The sequence below is a fragment of the Prenolepis imparis genome, unplaced genomic scaffold (genome assembly GCF_030444845.1).
Source record: "Prenolepis imparis isolate NDT839.2.m4 unplaced genomic scaffold, iyPreImpa1.0 SCAF_9, whole genome shotgun sequence".
Lineage (NCBI taxonomy): Eukaryota > Metazoa > Arthropoda > Insecta > Hymenoptera > Formicidae > Prenolepis > Prenolepis imparis.
This window is the reverse complement of record NW_028141167.1, coordinates 10,040,724-10,063,350: the sequence shown is the minus strand read 5'-3', so window position 1 is coordinate 10,063,350 and position 22,627 is coordinate 10,040,724. Positions and strand designations below refer to the sequence as shown.

General features: G+C 35.9%; 1 protein-coding gene across 9 annotated transcripts in view; it reads right to left on the bottom strand.

The window, feature by feature from the left end:
• Positions 1 to 1,642: 1,642 nt before the first annotated feature.
• The window catches only part of Dom (domino helicase), a 32,668-nt gene continuing 11,683 nt past the window's right edge, over positions 1,643 to 22,627 (bottom strand). For 4 of the 9 annotated variants that reach the window (XM_083046369.1, XM_083046368.1, XM_083046372.1 and 1 more), the window contains 15 exons: positions 21,759 to 22,074; positions 21,270 to 21,444; positions 20,577 to 20,763; positions 20,259 to 20,395; positions 19,727 to 19,913; positions 19,297 to 19,630; positions 18,864 to 18,944; positions 17,948 to 18,208; positions 17,529 to 17,848; positions 16,987 to 17,279; positions 16,302 to 16,674; positions 15,800 to 15,996; positions 15,486 to 15,600; positions 14,825 to 15,184; positions 9,504 to 14,696 (listed from right to left, as the gene is read on the bottom strand). In XM_083046369.1, the coding sequence (XP_082902495.1) occupies positions 11,685 to 14,696; positions 14,825 to 15,184; positions 15,486 to 15,600; positions 15,800 to 15,996; positions 16,302 to 16,674; positions 16,987 to 17,279; positions 17,529 to 17,848; positions 17,948 to 18,208; positions 18,864 to 18,944; positions 19,297 to 19,630; positions 19,727 to 19,913; positions 20,259 to 20,395; positions 20,577 to 20,763; positions 21,270 to 21,444; positions 21,759 to 22,074 (6,348 nt within the window). In that variant the 3' untranslated portion in view covers positions 9,504 to 11,684. Of the gene's footprint in view, positions 4,749 to 5,050; positions 5,399 to 5,553; positions 6,370 to 6,551; positions 6,846 to 7,040; positions 7,529 to 7,796; positions 7,960 to 8,422; positions 8,459 to 9,503; positions 14,697 to 14,824; positions 15,185 to 15,485; positions 15,601 to 15,799; positions 15,997 to 16,301; positions 16,675 to 16,986; positions 17,280 to 17,528; positions 17,849 to 17,947; positions 18,209 to 18,863; positions 18,945 to 19,296; positions 19,631 to 19,726; positions 19,914 to 20,258; positions 20,396 to 20,576; positions 20,764 to 21,269; positions 21,445 to 21,758; positions 22,075 to 22,627 lie in introns of those variants that run through there. The other 5 variants (XM_083046373.1, XM_083046375.1, XM_083046374.1 and 2 more) reach the window with 5 other exon arrangements.

Sequence of the window (22,627 nt, the reverse complement as noted above, 5' to 3'; positions counted from 1 at the left end):
AAGGAAGATTCAAAAAAATATAAGATACGTCGTTATATTGCTTGAAAAATGGATAAAAAATGATTAACTGAATTAAAAACACCCACGACTCGTGTGGAATAGCCCATATACTATCTTTTATGAAAAATTGAATAATTTTGTTCACTACTTTTGCAGCTGACTCCATCTAGAACTGAAGTAAATTAGTATTTTTTTCAAATTATTAAAAAATATATAAATAATATTTAAATAACATATAAATGAATAAATAAATGAATTGATATAAGAATATAACATAACACACAACTCGAGTGAAATACCCCGTATACAATTTCATGCTATACCTCACAGCAGCGAAACTTATTTAAATCAGGTTTGTTGATTCTATTTTTAATCTAAAAATTACTTAAATTGGTATTTTTTTAAATGGAAAAAATCCACGTGCAAACAGGGAGACTCAGAGCTGAAAATAAAAATCTGAAAAAATTAGAGAATTATTTTTTCTACATTTGGAGCTGATTTATGACCATCCAACATGATCTTCCATTTAACGACCACCCTAATGTATATACATATTTCTTATCTTAATCAAACACGTTTTCGTCGTTCTGGCTTCGGGTTCTTTTGCAATTGCTGTCTTACGTTTTGCACTTTGAGTCTTACAGTTAATCTTTCCGTAAAACGCGGATTTGCGTTAATCGGAGAAGAGAAAAGAATTGTGAAGTCTACAGGACGTAACATGATTTTTTATCATTATATTATTTTTATTTTTTATTATTATATGTTCTCATTAATTTATTTTCAATAAACTTGCGATTTAAACTAATATTTAAATGCAATATGTTCTTTAATCACCTCTAAATTATACTTGATTAATAATACAGCATACATAATGTATGCTGTATTATTAATTATATATTACAAATTTTTCCTTATATTACAAAAAATTTTGCCCGTCTCACAACACTGGTTTGTACCCGAGTGGTAAAGCTATACTTTAGTATTGGTACATGTGGTAACGCATAATTATAATTGTGAATTTACAACAATAATAGGGAACAGAGAAAAAAAAACATTAAAAACAAAAACAACAGACAAAATAAGTGATTTCAAGAATGGGCAATGCTAGCGAGAACAACAAAGAAATTTGATGATGTTTGTCAAAAGTCGTCAAATGATGACAAAGCACTGCAGGTAAAATCTCGGTATCAATCAAATACTACTAAAGGATCGAGATGTTATAATTGCAATAAATTCGGTCATTTTGCGAAAAACTGTCGCAGCAAAGGCAAACCGAAATCAGTTGCTCATGAGGCAAAGTCATCAAAACAGACTGAAGACTGAAGACACTACCTTCTTCACAGGTCTCACCGTAGGTAATTTAACTCTTCAGATTGGTATATTGACTCAGGTGCATCCGCACACATGTCTAAAACTTTGTGTGATTCGTTTTCGCCCAAAAACTCGTTTAATTCACAAGGTATTGTAGCTAACGAGAGAATATCAGTAGAAGCAATGGGCGACACACAGGTTGATATTCTTGCCAGTAATAGAATGAAGAGAATAAAATTAACGGATGTTCTTTATGTACCTAAATTATCTTCAAATCTGCTTTCAGTCAGTAAAATTCTAAACTCAGAATAAAAATCTCCATTTACAGCTGTTTTTCGTTGCTTGATGAGATTTATTTCAGCATTTATAATACACAAATTATACATACATATATACATACATGTCGCACACACGTACGTACAGGGAACATAAACAGTACTGTACATAAACAGGAAAATAAGAATACTTAAAAAAAGGTATTACGTGCCATATCCAAGATTATATCTTTTTTATTTAAATCTTAATTAAACAGAACGAGACATTTAATTGCAACACTTATTAATCATTTTTTTGCTTTTGCTTTTATGTGATATAAGGATTTTTTTTCGAGGACGTACATGTGATTATCATCTAAAACGGTTCACACTGTACGGAATAAAAACCCTGTATCGTATCGCATGTAACTTTACAATGATTCTAGTATAAACATTGCATTCGCAGAATAACTTCGCTATTCCTACGGGCAATCATAAATACAGAGATACAATTTAGTATAAGTCTCCAAGGGACGTCAAATAATATTCTAATTTCTCAGATCTCATTTAAACATAAAAAAGCGCTCTAAAATTTCTCAGATATACGGAGAAAACATTTTTTAAATAAACTAAAAAAAATTCTAGCTTTTTCATGTGTAAACATTCTTTAAAGATTTAAAGAACGTCTTAATTTTTTAGAGATCTTTTAATTATCGCAGATGTCCTAATCTTTTCCACCTTTGTATAGAAGACGTCATAATGTTTCAATTTTTTTAAAGCACCTAGCGACGTCTTAATTTTCTACCCGATTTTTTTAAATAATTTTTAAACATCTCTTGAAGATCGTTGGATTAGTTGTTTTGTAATATCGTAATTTCATTGACGATATATTAAGTATTTTTCTTTGTTATAATCTATTCCTCCATCCGAAAAAAAAGAAAAGAAAAAAACTATTATATATATATACATACATCACGTTAAAAGTGAATCATTAATTTTAAACAATTAATTTTTAAAGTTGTTCTTATGAACAAAATTAACGAGATCTTAATTTCTCTTTAATTATTAATAAAAATTAAATTCATTGAAACTATGCTCGTTTAAAGTACTCTCACGAGATTGAAATAAAGCGCTTTGTTTTAGTGTTCGAAGAAATTGTCACAGATAAGAGACGGCAAAATACTCTCACGCAATAGAAATAAAGCGCTTCGTTTTGGTGTTCGAAGAAATTGTCACAAATAAGAGACAGCAATCGGTTCAATAATTTATTTAATCCGCTGGCCGAATTCAATTGATTTTTGTTCGTAGTAAACATTGTAAAAGCTGTTCTACATACATTACTGAATTAGATTATTTTCATTTCGTCTGTTAAGTTCTCACTATGTGAAATATGCGAACGCTACATTGTATATGTAAGTTCATAATAACTTTAAAAATTAATTGTTTAAAATTAATGATTCACTTTTTTCAAACTTTCTAAGAATTTTTTGCTATAAAAATCGAAATTATTTGAATTTTTAGTCATGAAAATAATATTTCTTGCTATATTTACTCGCCGTTTAATGCTTTTTGCTCCAAAAAATTTCTCTGCGAAAAACATCGCACGTTGTACTAAAAAATTTTTAAAGATGGAAAAAAAGAACCTTATGTTCTCTTCGTGGTTTAGACATTTGTTTCATAATAAGTAAATAATAGTTTAACTTAATAATATTCACAATTGATACTAATTTTCGCAAGCGTTTGGACCGTATCAAGGCGTTTATAACATAAATTTGAAATAATATACACTACGCTTTCTTTCTCGTAATATAGTAATAATCCAACGTTGGTGGAAACTGATAAACAAATGTCTTTGGAGTAATATTTTACTTTTTGCTTTAATCAGTTTTTTCACGCTCTGCACCGAACATCGTTCGGTATTTATTTATTTTGCCATTGTTTCAATATATTATTAAAAAATCCTAAAAGTTTTAATTATTAATTCTTTGCAAAGGCAAAAATAAAATGGCGATATTAGAGCGATGTATGTACGAATAAACCGATTCTATCATCTCCATTTGTAATATAATTTTTACATTGTGACACAAAATGTAACATCAAGATACAGCTGTTTGCAGCAAATCTTGGAATGCTTTATATTATATTTTTAATGTGTGTACACGTTATATTATCAAACTTCATAGTCCTATCTATATTAAGATTATAATAATATTAAAAGGAAAAAAAAAAATAAAAAAAAACCAACTCGAAATTGTTCAATGTTTAATTGAATCGAGAAAATCAGAAACTTACATATATATCTAGATTAATAATTATTTAAAGAAAATAACATTTATTTTCTTTATCTCTTTCAATAATAGATAAGAATAAAATATTCTTGGTAAATTAATCTTTCTTTTTTACTAATAATCGACTCAAAATATTCAACAATATTATTCCTGGCAAACTAATATTTTCTATTTTGTCTATAATCGATTTAGCATATTTGAACTAATATTTTCATTTCTATTAGCAATCAATTGAAAAAAATGTTCAAACTATATTATATTTAAAATTAATATTTTTTTTTTTTGTTAATAACCACACGCAATATCGCAAAATATTTCATATTTAATTATTCTTTTTTATGCATATTCCAAATAAAAAGCTTCTAAGATAAATCTTTAAATCATAAATATCTGCAACATTTCTTAATACGTACGAAACCACACAATACACTTTCTGAATTTCCCAATTCAATTTAAAGGATCCAATTATGACACAAAGCTATTTTGGTAGTGTGTCCTGTTGAGACGGTTGCTGCTGCTGTTTCTGCATTTGCTGCGAATGCGTTATGGTTTGCAATCTCACTTGGCCAAGGCCGGGTGAAGAAGCTAGATTCGGGACGGCGGATGAAGAGGCGGAACCTACACCAGGACTGGCACCCGCACCGGTGGTAGAGCCAGAAGTAGCGGAAGCCGAGCCCGGACCCGGGCTGGAACCTGGACCAGGACTTCGTCTTACCGCACTGGCGATCGGTTTTCCTTGGATAGGCATAGCCTGCCGCAGTTGCGCATTGTTAGCAGTCACTACCTGGATGGTTTGTTTCAGAGATCCAGATGCGACTGGTATAACGCGAGTTGACAGCGGCGACTTAGCTAATACTATCGGATTAGCCTGAGACACTGTCTGTCCCGTCGAAACCTGCGATTATAATATTGTATCATTTTAAACAATTCGTCGTTTTTCATGGATCTCGCTCAGAGATGTTATAATCTTTGCTCTAAAATTTCGAAAATATTTAATATTTTTTCATCTTTTCTCAGATTCTAATAATAATCAAAATCTTCAGCGATAATTTACACGACAGATCTTCGAAGAATTTAAGAGTAACGAATCAGCAGGTTTACTAACAATTTTTTTTCGTGGCAACGGCACAAAATGGATTGCAATATTTAAAAATGATAGAAGAAAATGCTTTTTATTTCTGTAAGTATTTTACGTACGTGGGGAAATTGTTGCACCGCCGGAGGTTGCACTTGCTTTATCACTTGCTGGATCTGTTGCATTGATACGGGCAGCGATTTCGTCGGTTGCACGATCAATTGCGTCTGCATACCTCCCTTACCGAGCTGCGCAGCGACTTTCTGCCCAGCGAGTTTCCTTTGAGCGAGAATCTGTGGATGAAGTGCAAGCTGACGAATCTGTTGAGGCGTCCCAGTACGAACACCCGTTACGTTGGCTGCCTTGACGAGAGTCGCCACCGGAGTACCACTCGCAGAAGTACCCATTTGTTGTACCTGTAGACCGGCCTGAGCAAAGATCTGCGCCGGTGTGAGTCCTGTTGAAGGCATCTTCAACAAAATCGCAGTAGATTACTTTCGCGAGTTAAGCATATGAAAGAGTCGCTGCTCAACATGCAGAGTGAATAGACTGAACACTTTATAATCTTTTTGTCTTGAATTTTATATTCAAAAAATATATCTCTTTTGTATCGCGAGACACTCACCTGTCCAGCTGCCGCGGCCGCAGTCTTCGCTTGATGTAGCGCCTGTCGCTTGATCAAAGCCATTTCTGTCTCAGACACCGGTCTGGCCATTGTTTGTTTGCTCACACCGGTCTGCGCTGCCGCACCGCCTACCGCGGGGATACCCTGCTGTTTCATCAAAGCGGCCGCTGTCACAGTCCGCTGCTGCTGCTGTTGCACCGCCGCTGTTGCCGTGGTCGGTATCGCGACAGATAACTTTTGACCACCGGTATTTTGCGTCTGTAACACCTTATTGAGTTGTTGTTGACGCAGCAGTACTTGTTGATGTCTATAATACTGCAACTGCGCCGCCGTTGGAGTCTTGTTTCCCGTCGTAGCCATCGCGACGCCCACTAATCCAGCCTTTTGACCACCCGCTGCATTAGCGGAAGCTTGACCAGTGGATGGCAAACCGCCTGTGGCGATTCGTTGAGCGGCTTGTTGCAAACTCGCGACGTTCGCTGACGTTGTTCTTGTGTCCTGTATGATTACTTGTCCACTTCCACCAGGTCGAGCCTTCACCGTCGTAGTGACCACCGTCGTGGTTGCCACGTTGGTTAAATTTGCCGCAGCCTTCACGTTGGTCATAGCGCCAGCGCTGTTCACAGTTGGAATTGCTTGAGTCAGCTGATGCATTTGTGATCCAACAGAGTTCGTGGCCACTTGCTGTCCAGCCTGTTGTTGTTGAGTCTGCTGCTGCAGCTTGAGTTGCTGCTGCTGCTGCTGGGCAACTTGTTGTTGTTGCTGCTGTTGCAAGAGCCGCGCTGCGACCTGTTGTTGCTGTTCCGAAGTAAAAACCTACGAATTTAATTAACGAAACCTCCTTGGATGTGTTAGTATAGCAAATACAAAAGGTTAGTATTGATTCTATGTGTTTTGAGTTTGAAATTCGAAAATATTAGATGCTGCTATGTCGAATATATTGTTTTTCTTTGTCAATTCTGTTTAAAATTTATTATTTTTATATAAAAATATCTTACATTACTAACCGTATGCTTCATCTTTTCCTTAGCGATTCTCTCTGCGCGTCGCGAGGCAACTTCCACTGGGTCTATCGGATCGTCGATTTGTATACCGCAATCGACCAGGGCAGCCGCGATGGTGGGAGTCCTTAATAGCGGATTCACCAACAATGGTTTCACAGTAGGTGTTCGCTTATTGGACACAGACTTTATGGTCTCATATCTCTGGATGCCCATTGATGTGAACGAATTGTTCTTGTCCTGATTGTGTAACTGCGATGTCCTCATCGGTCTGTTGCTCTTACTCTGTTGCTAAAAGAAGTGAAATAAAAGATGTTGTAGTTCTGTTGTATATAATTATTTTTTATTTAATGTTTTTTTTAATCATGTAATTGATAAATGAGAAACAAAAAACAATCGTACAGATAAATCTTTTTGTAAGATTAATTTTGCAATTACACACACATTTTCCTTATCAATTTTATTGATGTTACAGTAAACACCTACCTCGGAGACTTGCGGCGTTTTGTAAATGCTTGTCTTCTGTTTCTTCTGCTTCTTCGGAGGACTATCGTACAGCAGCTTACCCTCTTCCCTCGGTATTATCACAGATTCGTATCTGCCTCTGCAGTGCTTGGGTGATCTATGCAATCGCGTACCGTTATTGACACTATCAGCCACCATGTCCCAATTAGGCGTATGACCCGGCGAGAGGATTACCGTGTTCAACGGTAAGCCCTGATAGCTTTGGATGGAATGCAGCAGACCCCATTCCTCGTAGATCAACCAGTCTATCGCATGATCCGGTTCCGGCGAGCTCTTCGTGACATGCGAGGAGTTCTTCAACATCGTCACCGGTGGACGTACGATCGCGCGATACTTGTGCAATTTCATGTCGCGGCGCATCTTCATCAACGCCGGTGACGGTCGATCAAAGAGAGATCTCGGCGCATACACGGACTCTTCCTTGTGTCGCATCTTGACCGGTCGACAACCTGTGAAGAAAGCAATTAGCAATTGAAAATTACAACTTTCGTTGATTTATTAAACAAATTATAAGGTAACAGCTTTGATTAAGTTTTCCTTGAATTTCACGTCTTGTCATTGGACTCATTTATATTTTTAATACTTTGTTTTTAACGCTGATAGATACAGATTTATATAATATGTAATGACAAAAATAATTTTTTATTTTAAAATGTTTCTAGAAAATAAATAATACTTGAGGTATCTACGATCTATCTATGAATAAAATAGACTCACCATCATCAGTACCGGCCTCGATCCTGCTTCTGTTCCGTTCCTTCTTCACATAAATTGGCGGTAGCTGAGCCTCTGTCATAGGTACATCCTCGTAAAGAAAGCTCATAGAGTAATCAATATATACATCATTATCCGTCGTAGGAGGAGTTGGGGGGCACCACATCTAAAAAAAGTAATTTAATCATATTCGTCTGAAAGCGAATTCAATAATATCTCCATTGTATTTCATTCTATTCAATTAGAGACAAAAATTTTATTTCCTCTACAAATCTTCATATATATAATCGTACACTATTTTTCTTTAATTTTCAAATGTATGTATATTATATTTATTTAGCAATATCTTTTTTCAACAAATAAATTGATTTTTTTTGTCTCTAAACAAAGTCGTGTTGAATTTCTTTCTTTCTCAATTTATATTTCAAAAATATTAATAAAACTTAATAATTAATAAAATATATCCATTATAATAAAAAAATAAGTTAGATATGTACAATTCATATTTAATAATCATATTTCTCATTTTTTGTTTAATCTTTAATACAACTTTATATAATAAGGCGTACAATTTAATTAACTGTTCTAAAAAATTCTTAATTGTTAAAAATTAATTGTTTTGAACTCACCGGCATTTGTTCCTTAGTATGTTCCGATAACCAAATCTGCAAGATATTAATCCTTTCAGTCATTAATAAACTTGCTTAGAAATTTTGTTTAAATCACGAACGAGACTGAAATTTTCTAACAATATACATATAATATATATATAAATATAATATAATAAATGATAATAGTTCTGTGAGACCCTACAGGACAGACTCGATGAGCAAATTTTTAACAAATGATAAAAATAGAAGAGAGAAAAAGAATACGCAAAAAAGCTATTCTCTCTTTCCCATATTTTCATTAATTTTCATATTTGAGGCATAATTCTCTACGATTGTAATATTCGAAGCATAAAAGTTTTCAAGTATATAATTATAATAAATTATATAATTTTCATATATATATATATATATATATATATATATATATATATTTACATTTGTAAAAATTCATCTTTAGTTACTTGGAAGTTCTTCAAGTTATATTCTTTTTCCAAAGAAATTTAATGTTAAATATAAAGCCGCAATAAAAAAATAATAAAGTTCTCCGAAATTTTTTTCGAAGAGAAATCAACCTCGAATTCAACCAAAAGATTCATAATAAGTTATATGTAGGACGCTGGTTATGGGATATCCTGTAGACGCTCAAAGGTTCTCGTTCCTCTCATCCTAAGAGAAAGAGTTCTTCACGATATATTCCTTTACTTCTATTATATTATTATCATATATATAGGATGAGATACATGTGATGTAGCGCATAGATAACGTATCTCACTCATGTGCCTGCTTATATCTTGCTGCGGACTCCAAGTTTGGAATGGCAAAGGCAGTGTTTTGGTGCCATTTTACGAACAATTTTATTTGGAGCTCTTTTCTTTTTCTACGCATTATACTAAGGTACATATTTCTTCTCGAAAAATGTGCGGTCATGATAGCCTTGCCACACCAAACCGATATCAAGAGAGAAAAAATTCTATTAAATCGCGATAAATATATAAACAAGCACACTGAGCTGAGAATGATTTGACACCAAAACGGAACTGAACCTTTGATCGACACAGACTTGGAAACGCATCAAGAAATAAGGGAACACATTTCTATATATAGATATATATATAGCAAGGAATATCTCGTTTATTTTTTTTTTTTTCTTCTTCGAACTCTCGCTCGATCATACAAAATACAGGCACGCAACTTAAATATTACAGTATGTGCATGTGTGTGTCAGGAGGAGGAAGAGGAGCAGGGGGAGGCAAGGTGGAAAGAGCAGAGGAAGGATATCTCCTTATGCATTCGATAATACGTAATATAATGTTCTGTGACTTACGTAGTTTAAGACGGCATGACTGAAATTTTTTTTCTCGCGAATAAACCAGCTAAACCACGCAACTCTGATCACTATTAATTAAATCCTCGTCATATATCAAAACTCTTCTTCATATTCAATCATTTAAATTCAGACTTAACCACCGAAACAACCAATTAAAGTAGAATCGAATCACGCACTTTATCTCGTACACTTCTTTATATCCTTTTTCCGTTTCTCGTCTGTGTATGTGTGTTTGTATGAATAGTTTCGTATGGCGCACTAAAGAATCGCTCGACTAACGTTTTACACTAGTTCGTTTCTCCCTAATATAATACATACGTCCGTTTCACTTGTCACACCGTTTTATATAAATCGTCATGCACGCGCGCCTAAAAATCCGCCTTTGCCGTCTGCACTTTTCTATTTTTTTTTTTCTTTTCTTCATTTTTTTTCTTAATTCAATACGATATATTCAGCGCAAATGAGAGGCGAACGCGAAACAGATCAGAGATTATAGAAAAGTGCAGTCAGAAGAAACAGATCCTACCTTTAAAAAAATTAAATAAAATACAATGAAATAAAATAAAATAAAATGAGATAAGAGAGTAGGCAGACGGGATCGGAGACACACAATTTACAACGCTACAAATATTACACATGTACCCGTGGTACAATCCGAAAAGGAAACGCATTGTTTATCGTAATCGTATTGTGATTATGTACAAAGATGCGTACTCGTGTCTCATGTTAGCGCTAAACGTGTTTATTTGTTTTCTCTTTTATTTTTAAGAGTCTCTCTCTCTCTCTCTTTTATTGTATGAAGCTTTTATCGCAATTATATATTTTATACTATAAATGTTGTCTCTCGATTATGCATTTCGTACAATTTTCTTTATTCGAAATTTTAGTCTCATTTTGAATTTTATTTGTTTATGTAATTTAATTTAATTTGATTGTATAGTTCATTTAGAGCCTTTTACTCATGTATATGTATATGTGTTTCTTGTATAGTTTTCTCTCTGATAAATATTGCCATGTTACTTTCAAAGTAAAAATCAAACAATCACTAAGCGCTAAGTATGAGATAAGTACGAACAAAAGACGCGTAATCAAGTCGCGCGTATAACGCGCAGGCGTCTCTAAGATGCCAGATCAAGATATTTTTCAAACATTTATCCCATGATATTTTGCATCTCTTATTAATCTCTCATAATAATCTTGAAAATAATTGGCGTTATTTTATAACATAAATAACAATAATTTACTTCTCTCTATATCCTTATTTTACTATTTGTTTCTCGCATTTTTATTTCTTTATAAGAGAAATGAGTTCTCCGACTAAAATTCGATAAAAAATATATATAATAACAAAAGAAATCTAAGAACTTTTTTGATGAAATTGAAAAATGCGTCGATTAGATTTCTCCAAACTATCACAAATTACGATTTTTTATATTTTTTTCTTACTTTTTATTTTTTTTATTTTTTACGAAACAACAACCGTTCCTTTCTTGAGTCATACAAAAGAAAAATATATAAAGAAAATATCCATCCGAATCTACAAGAAATGCACTTTCAATTTTATCTCGAGTCTCAAAAACGTAAATATACATACATATATGTATATATATATGAATATATATGTATATATATATGAATATATATGCATATATATATAAAAATTATCTTTTTATCTAAATATCTTTTTATATAACGCAAGAAATGCTGACAATTCCTCATATACATATATATCACATCAAAAGAGAATATTAATAAAAGAAGCATTAAGACGAGAAAATATCATGCGACAAATATTGAGCGCGAAACCGGCATCACACGCGCAATAAGCGGACTGAATAGTAGACAGTAGTAGCAATCGACTACATGACCGAGTAATCGAATAGTATTCCCGACTCGAAAGACACTCGGGTCTTCGACGACGACTACCCTATCGCGACAATACTTTAGCGAGGCTCAAGATATCGTGGCGTTCCTCGGTTTGTCAGAGCGCGTCGCCGCGACGGCGGAAGAGGAGGAGGACGAGGGAGAGATATGCGAGCGAAAGGACCTCTTCTGCATCCGTTCCCTGTCGCTCTCATTGTCGGAATTAGCCTCCTCGTTTTTCGCGCGTTTCGTTTCCCTGCGCAGTCTCCTGGTTTTGGCGTCGGACAGATCGCTTTCCTCGCGATCGGCCTCTTGATTCCTCAGCGATAATCGCGGTACGAGAAACTCCTTGTCCTGGCCCTTCGTCTCGCAATTAGCAGCAGACTTGGGCTGACTCGAAGTCTTGTTACTGTTATGATTTCTCATATCCATAGTGAGAATAGCCACAACCTTGGCGGTTCTCTGAGGTTTCTCATAGGGCGGCGATACCAAACTCGTGGGAGTTTCATTTTCGCTGCTCGTCGGCGAGATTCGCGACTGCTTGACGCTGGTTTTAAGCGCGGAAGCCGGGGGAGGAAACAACGATGACGACGCTGACTTCGTCGAGGTGGCCGAGGAATTTAAAGTCAATCCCGAGCGCGTCACTCTCGAAACTGGTTCGTTGTTGTAATTGGGCACGTTAGGTCGTGGAGTGTCTGGACGGCGTTTCGCCGAAACGACCGACGCCGTCTCCTTGGGATCCGGTTTCATTGGCGGTATCGATCTGCTGCGTCTGAATATCATCGGACTCACCAGGCCATTGTCCTGACACTGCTTCGAATTTCGCGTTACGTATTTCTCGCCCCGACTAGGCGAAACTCTCGCAGGAGTGTTCACAATTACCGCGGATTTTTTGACCGACCGCGGAAAAGGAGTATCGGGTCGTCGTTTCGGCACCAATTTCGAATTTGTCATCTCGTCACCGCCAGTTAAAGGTGGAGGAGGCGTCAACGGAGCTGCTATCGATCGCGTGATTCTGCTCTGTTCAGCGACTGAGTGCTGCGAAGCCGTCGAATCAATTTTTCGCGTTCCTTGACTCGTTTTCGTTTGCGACCCGCTTTTAATTTCCAATAACGACGAATCAACTTTGTCGACCTTGTCGTCTGCTAACCGCACATTACTCTCCTCGGAATGATTACTGATAACCGAAGGATTTTTTGAGCTACGAGTTATCACGCTACGCGGAATCGTGACTTCTAGTCTTCGTATCTTATATTTGCATTCGTTCGAACTGGCTTCACTTTTTACCGAGGAAGCGACTAGAGAGTCGGATACGTTCGATACCGGATCGCCTGTTCCCTTTTCCGTTTCTTGCAACGAGGCAACGCTTAAATTCTCGCGTGTATCACTCTTCAAATTGTGTCTCTGACTAGTATACTTTCGCGTTGAGGATACTATCGATTCGGCATTGTCATTAGCATCACCGCATGTGCCGTTTTTATCTTCATCCTCGACCTGGTTACTACGAGAATCATCGGCACTCGTTTTACAATTTCGTTGCGCGATTGAAACGCGAGATAACGCGACCGATTTGGGAATCTTATCAACAATCGCGTCAGGACTTGCGTTTCGTAACGTTTTCGATCGTAAGAGCGGAACCGAACGGCTCGAAGATGATTCGACGCTTCCCGATTCTCGCGACGTCGCGGCGGCTACCGGTTTTCCTCGCGCGTTGTTGCATAAAGAATTGGCTGACACGCCAAATTCGGACTTGGACTTGGTCGTCGACTCTTTTGAACGTTTCGAAGTCGCGTCCGGTTGTATCGCGCTCGGGGAGGACCGAGAATCTCTCGCGCTAACATTTACGTTAAGGTTCTCGGCATTCTCGTTGCGATTTACTTCGGGTTCGAACTTTTTATGAGTAGTGGACAACATTTTCTGCGAGCACCGCGTTACCTGAACAGAGCAGACGGTTATTAAATTAGTGCCGTTGACGATTTTCTCATCATTTTTCTCCTTGATACCTTTCTCCGCACTATCCGAATTCAATTCCGACGTTCTCGTTTGCTCCGATTGCGTTTTAACAACTGGCGTTATCGGATCTATGTGATCGTCGGCGGATCGCTCCACGTTAGAATTAGCAGTTCGTTGCTCGGCGCTATTCGAATCGATCGAGTCCGCATCATTTCTCGTCGAATCTCGCTCAACCTCCGCAACTTCGAAGATTTTCGCGTTCTGACAAGAACTGGCGGACTGAACCTTAGCGTTCATGTTAATACGTACGCTTCTCTTAGGACAGGCGTCCGACGACGGCGAGAATAGAGTTTCCTCGGATTTAGCGCGGTGAAATTTCTTACGCTGCCGACGACAATTTGGCTTTACACCGGGCAGAATGGGACTCACGTCCAGTGTCCACAAATTGATTTGGACGTTTCCGCGAGACCTAGTGCGAGGGCTATTCAGATCAAAGTGATTTCGACTGTAGGAACCGGATCCTGCTAAACGACCCTTTCGCCTCGAGAAACCTCCCCTTCGCTCGGAATAATCGCGATCGTTTGCCTTCCCGTCTTCGCTTTCCTCGCCGGCTTCTTCCTCTTCGTCGTCCTTCTCTTCCTTTTCCCCGCCCCCATTTCCCTCTCCCTCTTCCTCCTCATCCCCCTGACTCTGACTCTCCGTGTGACTCGATTCCTCGTCGAGACTATCCTCGACTATGTCCTCTTCTTGCGACTCCGAGTCTGATTCGGTGCTGGTGGTTTCGTTTTCGCTTTCGGACGAAGATTCGAGACGCGCGCGACCTACCCTACTACCGCCACGTCTACGCGAACTCCTTCTACTCGGTACCGCTAGCCTCTTACTGACTAATCGCTTAGAACTGCCGCTCTTAGTGGTGATGCTATTGACCTGATTCTGCGCATCCTCACGGCCGAACGTGAGCGGCTTCTCGTCGTCGTCGGCCAGCCGCATCCGCCGCTCTTCCTCCTCGCGCAGCGCCCGCAGCCGGTCCAATTCCCACTCCTTCTTCTGTTCCTCAAGCTCCCGTTCGGCCGCGGCTAGCTGTGCCGCGGAGAACGCGCCCTCTGCCTCCTCGACGAATTTCATAGCATATCGCTCAATTGGAGTAAGCTAAATCAAATATTATAGAGTCAAAGGGTTAATACACACAAGCATTAAAAATGGCAATAATCGACCAAATGAAACAAATAAAAGCGACTCGACTGACCCAGCGAGTCAACGAGAAACGTTTATCCTACCTGAGCAACTAGATTCTGAACCTCCTGCTCCGCTTTGCTGACCTGCGTCTCATCTTTGTCGGCGTCCTCCAGCGGAATGTTCTCGTCGAATTCGGCCAGATCAGCGACAGCTTCCGCTTTCGCGGTTCTTGCAGCTTGAACGTCGAGATCTTCCTCAGCGGCGGCAAGAGCATTTTCGAGAGCACCCATGGCAGCTTTCTCCTCTGTATGCTGATTCGACATGCCGCTCTGAAAGGGTCCTACTACCGCTTCCTTGCTCCAAGCTTTTTCTCGTTCTCGATTCTGTTCCAATACCTCAGCCATTCGGGTCGATGCATCGTTCTCCGATTGATCGATATTGAATAGATCTTGAATTGTGGACTGAAAATAATTTTATCATACAAAAGGTAAATGGGGAACAATTGCGAGTATTTCATTTTTATGTAATCGAAATATATTATTTTCAACATCGATACAGGATATCGAGAAACACATGTCAATCTTATTATTGTAATTCAAAGGTCAAAGTTTTTAAACTTATAATAAATATAAATTAACTTCAAAATTTCGCGTTTATTTTTAATATATTGAAATTGCTAGGTTTTGATTATAAATTTTTCTATATTAATAAATACGAAGAAACAATAATTCGTGCGTCGCAAATTCTTATTGAAGTACTTACACTTTTGAAGTATGCCGTAGTGAAGTTTCCGCCTTCAATCGCGAGATCGCCTAACAATCTCTTCTGATTCGCCTTCTTTAGAATGTTCTCCTCCACAGTCTTCTCACTGACTAATCTGAAATATAAATCGTTAAACTATATATTCGCTATCATATTGTTAATTAGAATTAAAAAATATATTTTTTCTAAATTTTTATTCTAATTGTTAATTATTCAATAATGCTAATAATACAATCAAATATATTTATATAAATAAAAATTATTAAAGTTATTAAAATTATTTCTTCATTATTGATATTAATTCGCGTATGTACCTGTAAATATGTACATCTCGCGTTTGTCCGATTCTGTGACATCTGTCCTGCGCCTGGGCGTCCATCGTGGGATTCCAGTCGCTGTCATAAAATATTACTGTGTCCGCTCCCGTAAGATTTACACCGACACCGCCAGATCTCGTTGACAGGATAAAGCAAAAAATTCGCTTATCACCATTAAACCTCTCCATCAGAATCTGCGTGTCAAATCGTTAGCATCATTAGCATCGTTAGCAATTCCATTCATCATTCTTTTAAACATTACAATATAAAATTTCACGACAAAAACATGTCTCATACGTTTTAAATTTCATATGCTTTTGTTATACTTTTAATTATCATCTATTTATATGTACAATATTTTTCTTTTTTAATTTATACGAAAGATTAATATGCTTTCAATGACTACTGTCCATTTAAAATCCCAAGTAAAATCAACATTTGAAAAATTTAGATGTGTGTTTATTATAGTATCTTGTTAATGACATAAATTGATCACTACCTGACGTTGATCCACTCTAGTGGTGCCGTCCAATCGTAGATATATGTGTCCGTGGAAATTCAGAAAAGCTTCGAGAACATCCAACATCCTAGTCATTTGCGTGAATATTAGAATCCGATGATTTCCAGACTTTAGCTTCTTCAATAAACGATCCAACGACTGTAGTTTGCCGCAATCGTACTGAATGAGTCTGGGATCGGGGAATTGTGTGAGCATGAGACTCGAGATCGTATGAAACGGTGCCAATTTCGGCGACAGTTGTCTTTGCAGTTCGGCCCGCAGCTGACGTTCGCCCCACAACTTGTGAGGCGGTGGATGGGACACGTGGAACCGAGGCGTCGGCGCGCGCACAGCAGGCACGTGGACCACAAATCTACGCATATAACAAGAAAATTTATCTTGTTGAGAAATTATATTAAGAAAATAACAAAATAGAATGTTTATTTCTCTATCAATTTAAAGCGGCTATTGACAGAATTTTAATTTGCAAGATATTTAAACCAGACTATTTAATATTAACAATTTAAAAACTTTGAGAAAAAAATATTTAATTAAGTTTTTGCCACAAAAATATTGATCAAAGAAAATCTGCCAAGCATTAATATTAATTTAAAAAGAATTGATTCAATAATATTTAATTTATAATTTATAATCAATATTAATTTAAATTGTATCGCATATTAACCTTTCAAAGACTTCCTTTAGCTCTTCAACAATCTGCTCTGTGCTCTGGATGGCTTCAGCGAGCGCCTCCGTGCGTGAAAAGAACTCCTTGCGAGTATGAATGTTCTTTTTAGCCGTCGCGCAATGCACCCAACCGTTGTGCCAGCGACAAGCCGTCGTAGGCTTGCCAATTCTCAAGGCCATGAAAAGATCTTCGCCGTAAAGTGGACATGCCGCGCATCTCCGCTCATTGATGTTTGCTGTAAGGTGCAGTTTGGCCTGTCTTCTCTGCCGTCTTTCTTCCTCCAGCTGCGGCTGTAAAGAGCAACCAGTAACGTTAAAGTTTCTATTATCTAGATACCACCTAAGGGAAAATAAATAAAATAATTTTAAAAAATCCATGAAGTAAAACTTTCATTATTCTTGAAAAACAAAAAAAAACTAAACAAAAAATCATTTAAAGGATAAAGTTGACGTGAGTACTCGAGAGTTAAATCACTGATTTTCTAGTCCTAAATTACTCTGAAAAAAATCAATATCTTATAAACATATGTATTTAATTACCAAATGAAATTCGGATTTGGGCTGTTCAGATTTGCTCTGTGCTTTATTGGCCTCCTTCTGAGTCTGTCTGGTGATGCGTATCGCTGACGCCTGTTGTTGACTGGTTTGCTGTTGGCTACTTCCACCCGATGGTGACTGCGAGGCAGTGACGTTCAGAGGAGGCACTCTCATAACGGGTCGCCCGCTCGGCGTCGTCACTACACCGCCGACAACCTTGTTCACTGTCGTGGCAGCTGAAGTGGATAGACCCATCAGCGATTTGGTATTCAGTACTGTGAAACGAGCAGGAGGTCCGCTGGAAGTCATGACTGGAAATGAAACTGTTGATACAAAACGTGTTATTCATTTTTTCCTTTTTTATCCATCTATCACTGCTATAATAATGGTTTAACAAGAATACGCGAATTGCGAAGACAAACCTGTATTGGTATTCTGTTGATTCGACGTTAAAAGGATATGTCCGCCGGTAGAGGTTCGAACCAGCTGTGCAAAACTAGTAGGCACCGCTATTCTCTGGACGGAATCGCCTTGCTTGACTGTGACGGTCTGCGTCGTTAGTCGTTGAATGCCATCTCTGAGGCTAGCGTTCCCCACTGTGATTCTTTGCGCGTTTGTTCCTGCCGTGGTGGACGTTACGGTGGTACTTTGCGTATTATGTCCCAACGTTGCCACGGGGATGGCTATTTTTAGGAAAATTTATATTAAATATACACATATGTTTTAAATTATAAAACATATATACATATATAATCGCGGATAAATTTGCTGCCGTTTACGTTAAAATTAATAACGATTATTCTTTCAATTTTTCAATCATCTTATTTTTAGCAAAATGTAAGAAAACATAATTAAAATATAAATATGAATATAAATGTATTCAGATATTTTGCGTTTAACTACAAGTGCTGGTTCTGAATAGTTGTATCCTTAGCTTTAGAATGCTTATAAATGGAAAGATTATAAACAAGCTGGTATAAGGAACTATTGATATAGCATCACTGCAAAAATGATTGCCTAGCGAGAAACAGCAGCAACCACTGATTAATGATGCACACAATAATCTTTTTCTTTTCGAATTATAAGCAATTAAAAGCTTTCCGTAAATTGTTTTATACAATCAATAAGATGTTTCGTGTAGAAAGTTGAATAAGAAAAATTAAATATTTTTTATAGAAATTGAAAAAAATACGTGATAAAATTTTTGAGAAATTTCAGATTGTTTACAAAATATAATTATAGGTGACATACTTCTAAGTTTGGAAAATGCCATATAATTTAAAGATAAGTTACTAAAAAAGTGAAAAAAAAATTAATAAAAAAACAAGAATTGCTTACCTTTCACGCTACCCTGATGTGGCACTAGTTGTACGGAATATCCTTGCAATTGTTGACCACCTGCGACTCTCAACGTAACACCTAAAAATAAGAATTATTGTATTTAGAAATAGAGAATAAGAAATCTAGAATAAGAATTATTTTCGCATTTTAAAACGAGAATATATATAATAGTTTATATATAGTATATTATATAAAGACACATACTATAAATATACAAGATTTTATTTTCACTATAGTATTAACGGACGTTTATTATTATCTTAGATATTATCTTTTTGTATTTCGACTGTTTTGATTATATTTTGACATTAATTTTTTGCATCATTTTTGCCTCGCAAAATAATTTTGCCGTTAATGATTCCGTGAAAATGTTAATGAGACCGCCAAAATGTTAATAGTGTAAGATATGATAGCACCGTCCTAAACTTACCTCGTCCCGAACCAGCCTGGCTCGTATTTAACGATTTTATCGAAAGGGACGTACCCACTCTTGGTGTGGGTAATATTCCAGCAAGATTCTTCAGCCTAGTTGGCGTTTGCTGCTGATGTGTATTCGACGGCTGCGTTGGCTTCGCTTGATTCGACAATCTAACATTTATCTTAAACCGGCCGGACGGACACCTCGGCATCGATTCTGGCTGGCTATCTATTTCCTCTATAAGCTTTCTGGGTGTTTGCAATCGCGTCACTTTGTGCGCAACAAATGCACTAAGCTTCAATTCCAGATCTAACAGCGAAAGGTTCAGGCTAGACAATTGGATGTGCTGTAAAAGTCAAATTACAATTTGCAAAAATCGAGTAATGGTTGTTTGAATTTCAATAATAAAACAAGCGAATTGTGAACACGGTTATTGTTTTACCTTGAAGGGATCGTAATCGAATACACTCCAAACCAACGAGGCGGTAAAAAACTCGAGTGCCTCCATTTGAAACGGCGAAACAGTCGGTCGTACCTCGAACAAGTTCGGATGGTTGCATACTTTTCGTAATTGCATTAACACATTAATTACACTCAATAGATTTCCGCTGGCGAGCGTTTCCTTCGTCCTTTAACAAAATACGAAATAAATTGTTGATAAAGATATAAACAGTAATTAATAATTTTAATATCCTTAAATAACAACATATAACTATATAACAAAAATTAATTTTTGTATATAACAGATTATTTTCTGTTATACAGAAGAATACAAATTATTTCTATGTATCTTGGATTTTTGGATATATTAATAATACATTTTTATTTACTCGTATTACATTTTACTGTATGATAAAAATACAATATTTTGTGGACAAACAAAATGAAAGGAATATTACTGCACTTTCAATTAGAAAAAAATTAAATATTTTTTTTACTTTGATCGCTTATATGGCATTAAAGAATTCACTTACTTAGCCCTCGACATAAAGTCATCGTACAAAAATCTCTGACGCTTTGACAAACGACACATGACCACATGTTCATATTTTTTTGGTAATTGTTTTTCCACCTCGGTTTTCAATCGTCGTAAGAGAAATGGCCGCAACACCTACGGAGTATGTTGTTTATATTAAATATTATCATAAAAAATTTAATGTATGTGATAATATATTTCTATGCTGAATAAAAATAATTTTCTTTTATAAAATCAAATTTCTTTAATAATGTTACAAATTAAATCAAAAAACATGAAAAAAAAAAAGAGAAAAGATCAAAAACTACGTACAGACCTTGTGCAGACGACGGATTATATTCTCGTTGTATTCGCTATTGCCTTCGATCATGCCTGTAACAGGATTGCTAAACCATTCCTTAAATTCACGATGAGATTGGAATACATTAGGCATAAGGAAGTGCATGAGAGACCACAGTTCCATTAAATTGTTTTGAAGAGGTGTGCCAGTAAGAAGTAACCTCCTACAATGAAAGCGATGCAATAATGCTTCAGATGAAACAATTTCTATTACTTTCAATCGAATGAGTTAGTGCAAGAGTGATTCAATTTATTTTCTAAAATCTCAAGCAAATAAAAATAAAATTAATTTTCTACAATTTATCTAATATTTAAATCTAATTTTTTCAATTTTAAAATTAACTTTTATGATGTCAGAAAAAAATAACTGGATTACTATTAAATCAAATATTTCCTGGCTGAAATCAAACTTATGCAAACAAACATATCGCTCTAATAATCATTATTGTTTTCTTAAAAATTTGGAAAAATCAGTAAAAATACTTCTTAAATAAGTGGATTAAATGACTGTTACTAAATTTTTCAATTAATAAACTCGATATATATAAATGTATTTGTTATTTTAAATTTTATCTCATTTTTTAACTGTATATGATTATCACAAATTATAAATTAAACTACCACCTTAATTAAATATGAAAAAATGTTATAATCTTAATAGATTAATTACCGTTGTGTCTGGAAGTTTAAAAGCAATTGCCATCTCTGTGATTTGAAGTTTTTAATATTCTGCGCCTCGTCCAAGATGAGATATTTCCACTTCTTTCGTCTAAAACTTTGGTGATCCTGTATCACTAATTTGTAAGATGTAATGCATATGTGGAAAGCGTTCGGTTTCGTCCAACCTGTAAACGCAGAAAAATAAATTTATACTTTATATAATATAAACAATTAGTTTACATTAAATATTATTGATTTAAATATTTAATTGTTTCTCCGGACAGGATTCGTATGTCAGAATGTCAGATTGACGTTTGACACGCGAGTTTTAATAGAGAATTTTACTATTTCGCTGTACTATAAAACAGATATCGGTCATATCGAACTAATGTCTGTTGTCGGCAGCGATTAATATCAATGAATCATAAGTCAAAGGTAAATAAAAATATAAAAATTTTATATGAAGAAAAGAAATCTTATATTTTATAGTGACATATACCTGTTCTTTTTTGTTTCCTTTCCTTTTGCGTCCCATAATACGTCAATATCTTGAATCCGGGACACCACTTTTTGCATTCCATTTCCCAATTGAGCATCACGGAAGTCGGTACAATTATAAGATGCGGTCCCCAGTTTCCCTTCTCGCAAGCCAAGTGCGCCAACAGTGCGATGGTTTGTATAGTTTTACCTAGACCCATCTCGTCTGCCAGAATGCCATTTAACTTTCTCTCGTACATAGTGACAAGCCAGTCCAATCCTATATGCTGATACTCGCGAAGGAAATGTTTCAAAAGGAAGGGTATCTTAGTGACAACCTGAAAAAATAAATATAATGTTAATGAATATACAAAAGATGATAAATAAGAACTAGATTCTATACAAGATGTAATTACAAAAAAGCCACAAACTTAATTTTATTAAGATTTTCTGAGCTATGTTGAGAGAATTTAACATTTATATGCATTTATTTCAATTTTTTAGTATCTATTTGCCCATTTATATTCTAATTAATAATTTGAAGTTTATTGCACAAAAATTGCTTCTTGTGTAATGAGATTGTGTAAAAAAGATTTATAATTCTGAAATTGTTGATATTTGGACATTTAAAAAAAATACAGTCAAAATCTATTTAAAAAATTGACGTAATATAGTGAGATAATCTATTAATAATCTTGTAGTGATTATTTTCTAAAATAAAATAGACATTTATTCATAAGAAAACGATCACTATTAATATTCCTTTCGTAAATAATAATGAGCAAAATTACTGCTTCATCACTTTGGATTGAAAGGATTATTTATCATTTTAATTTTTCGATACAGAGTAAAATAATTGAAATATAGGAACAATGTGCAAGATATATTCTT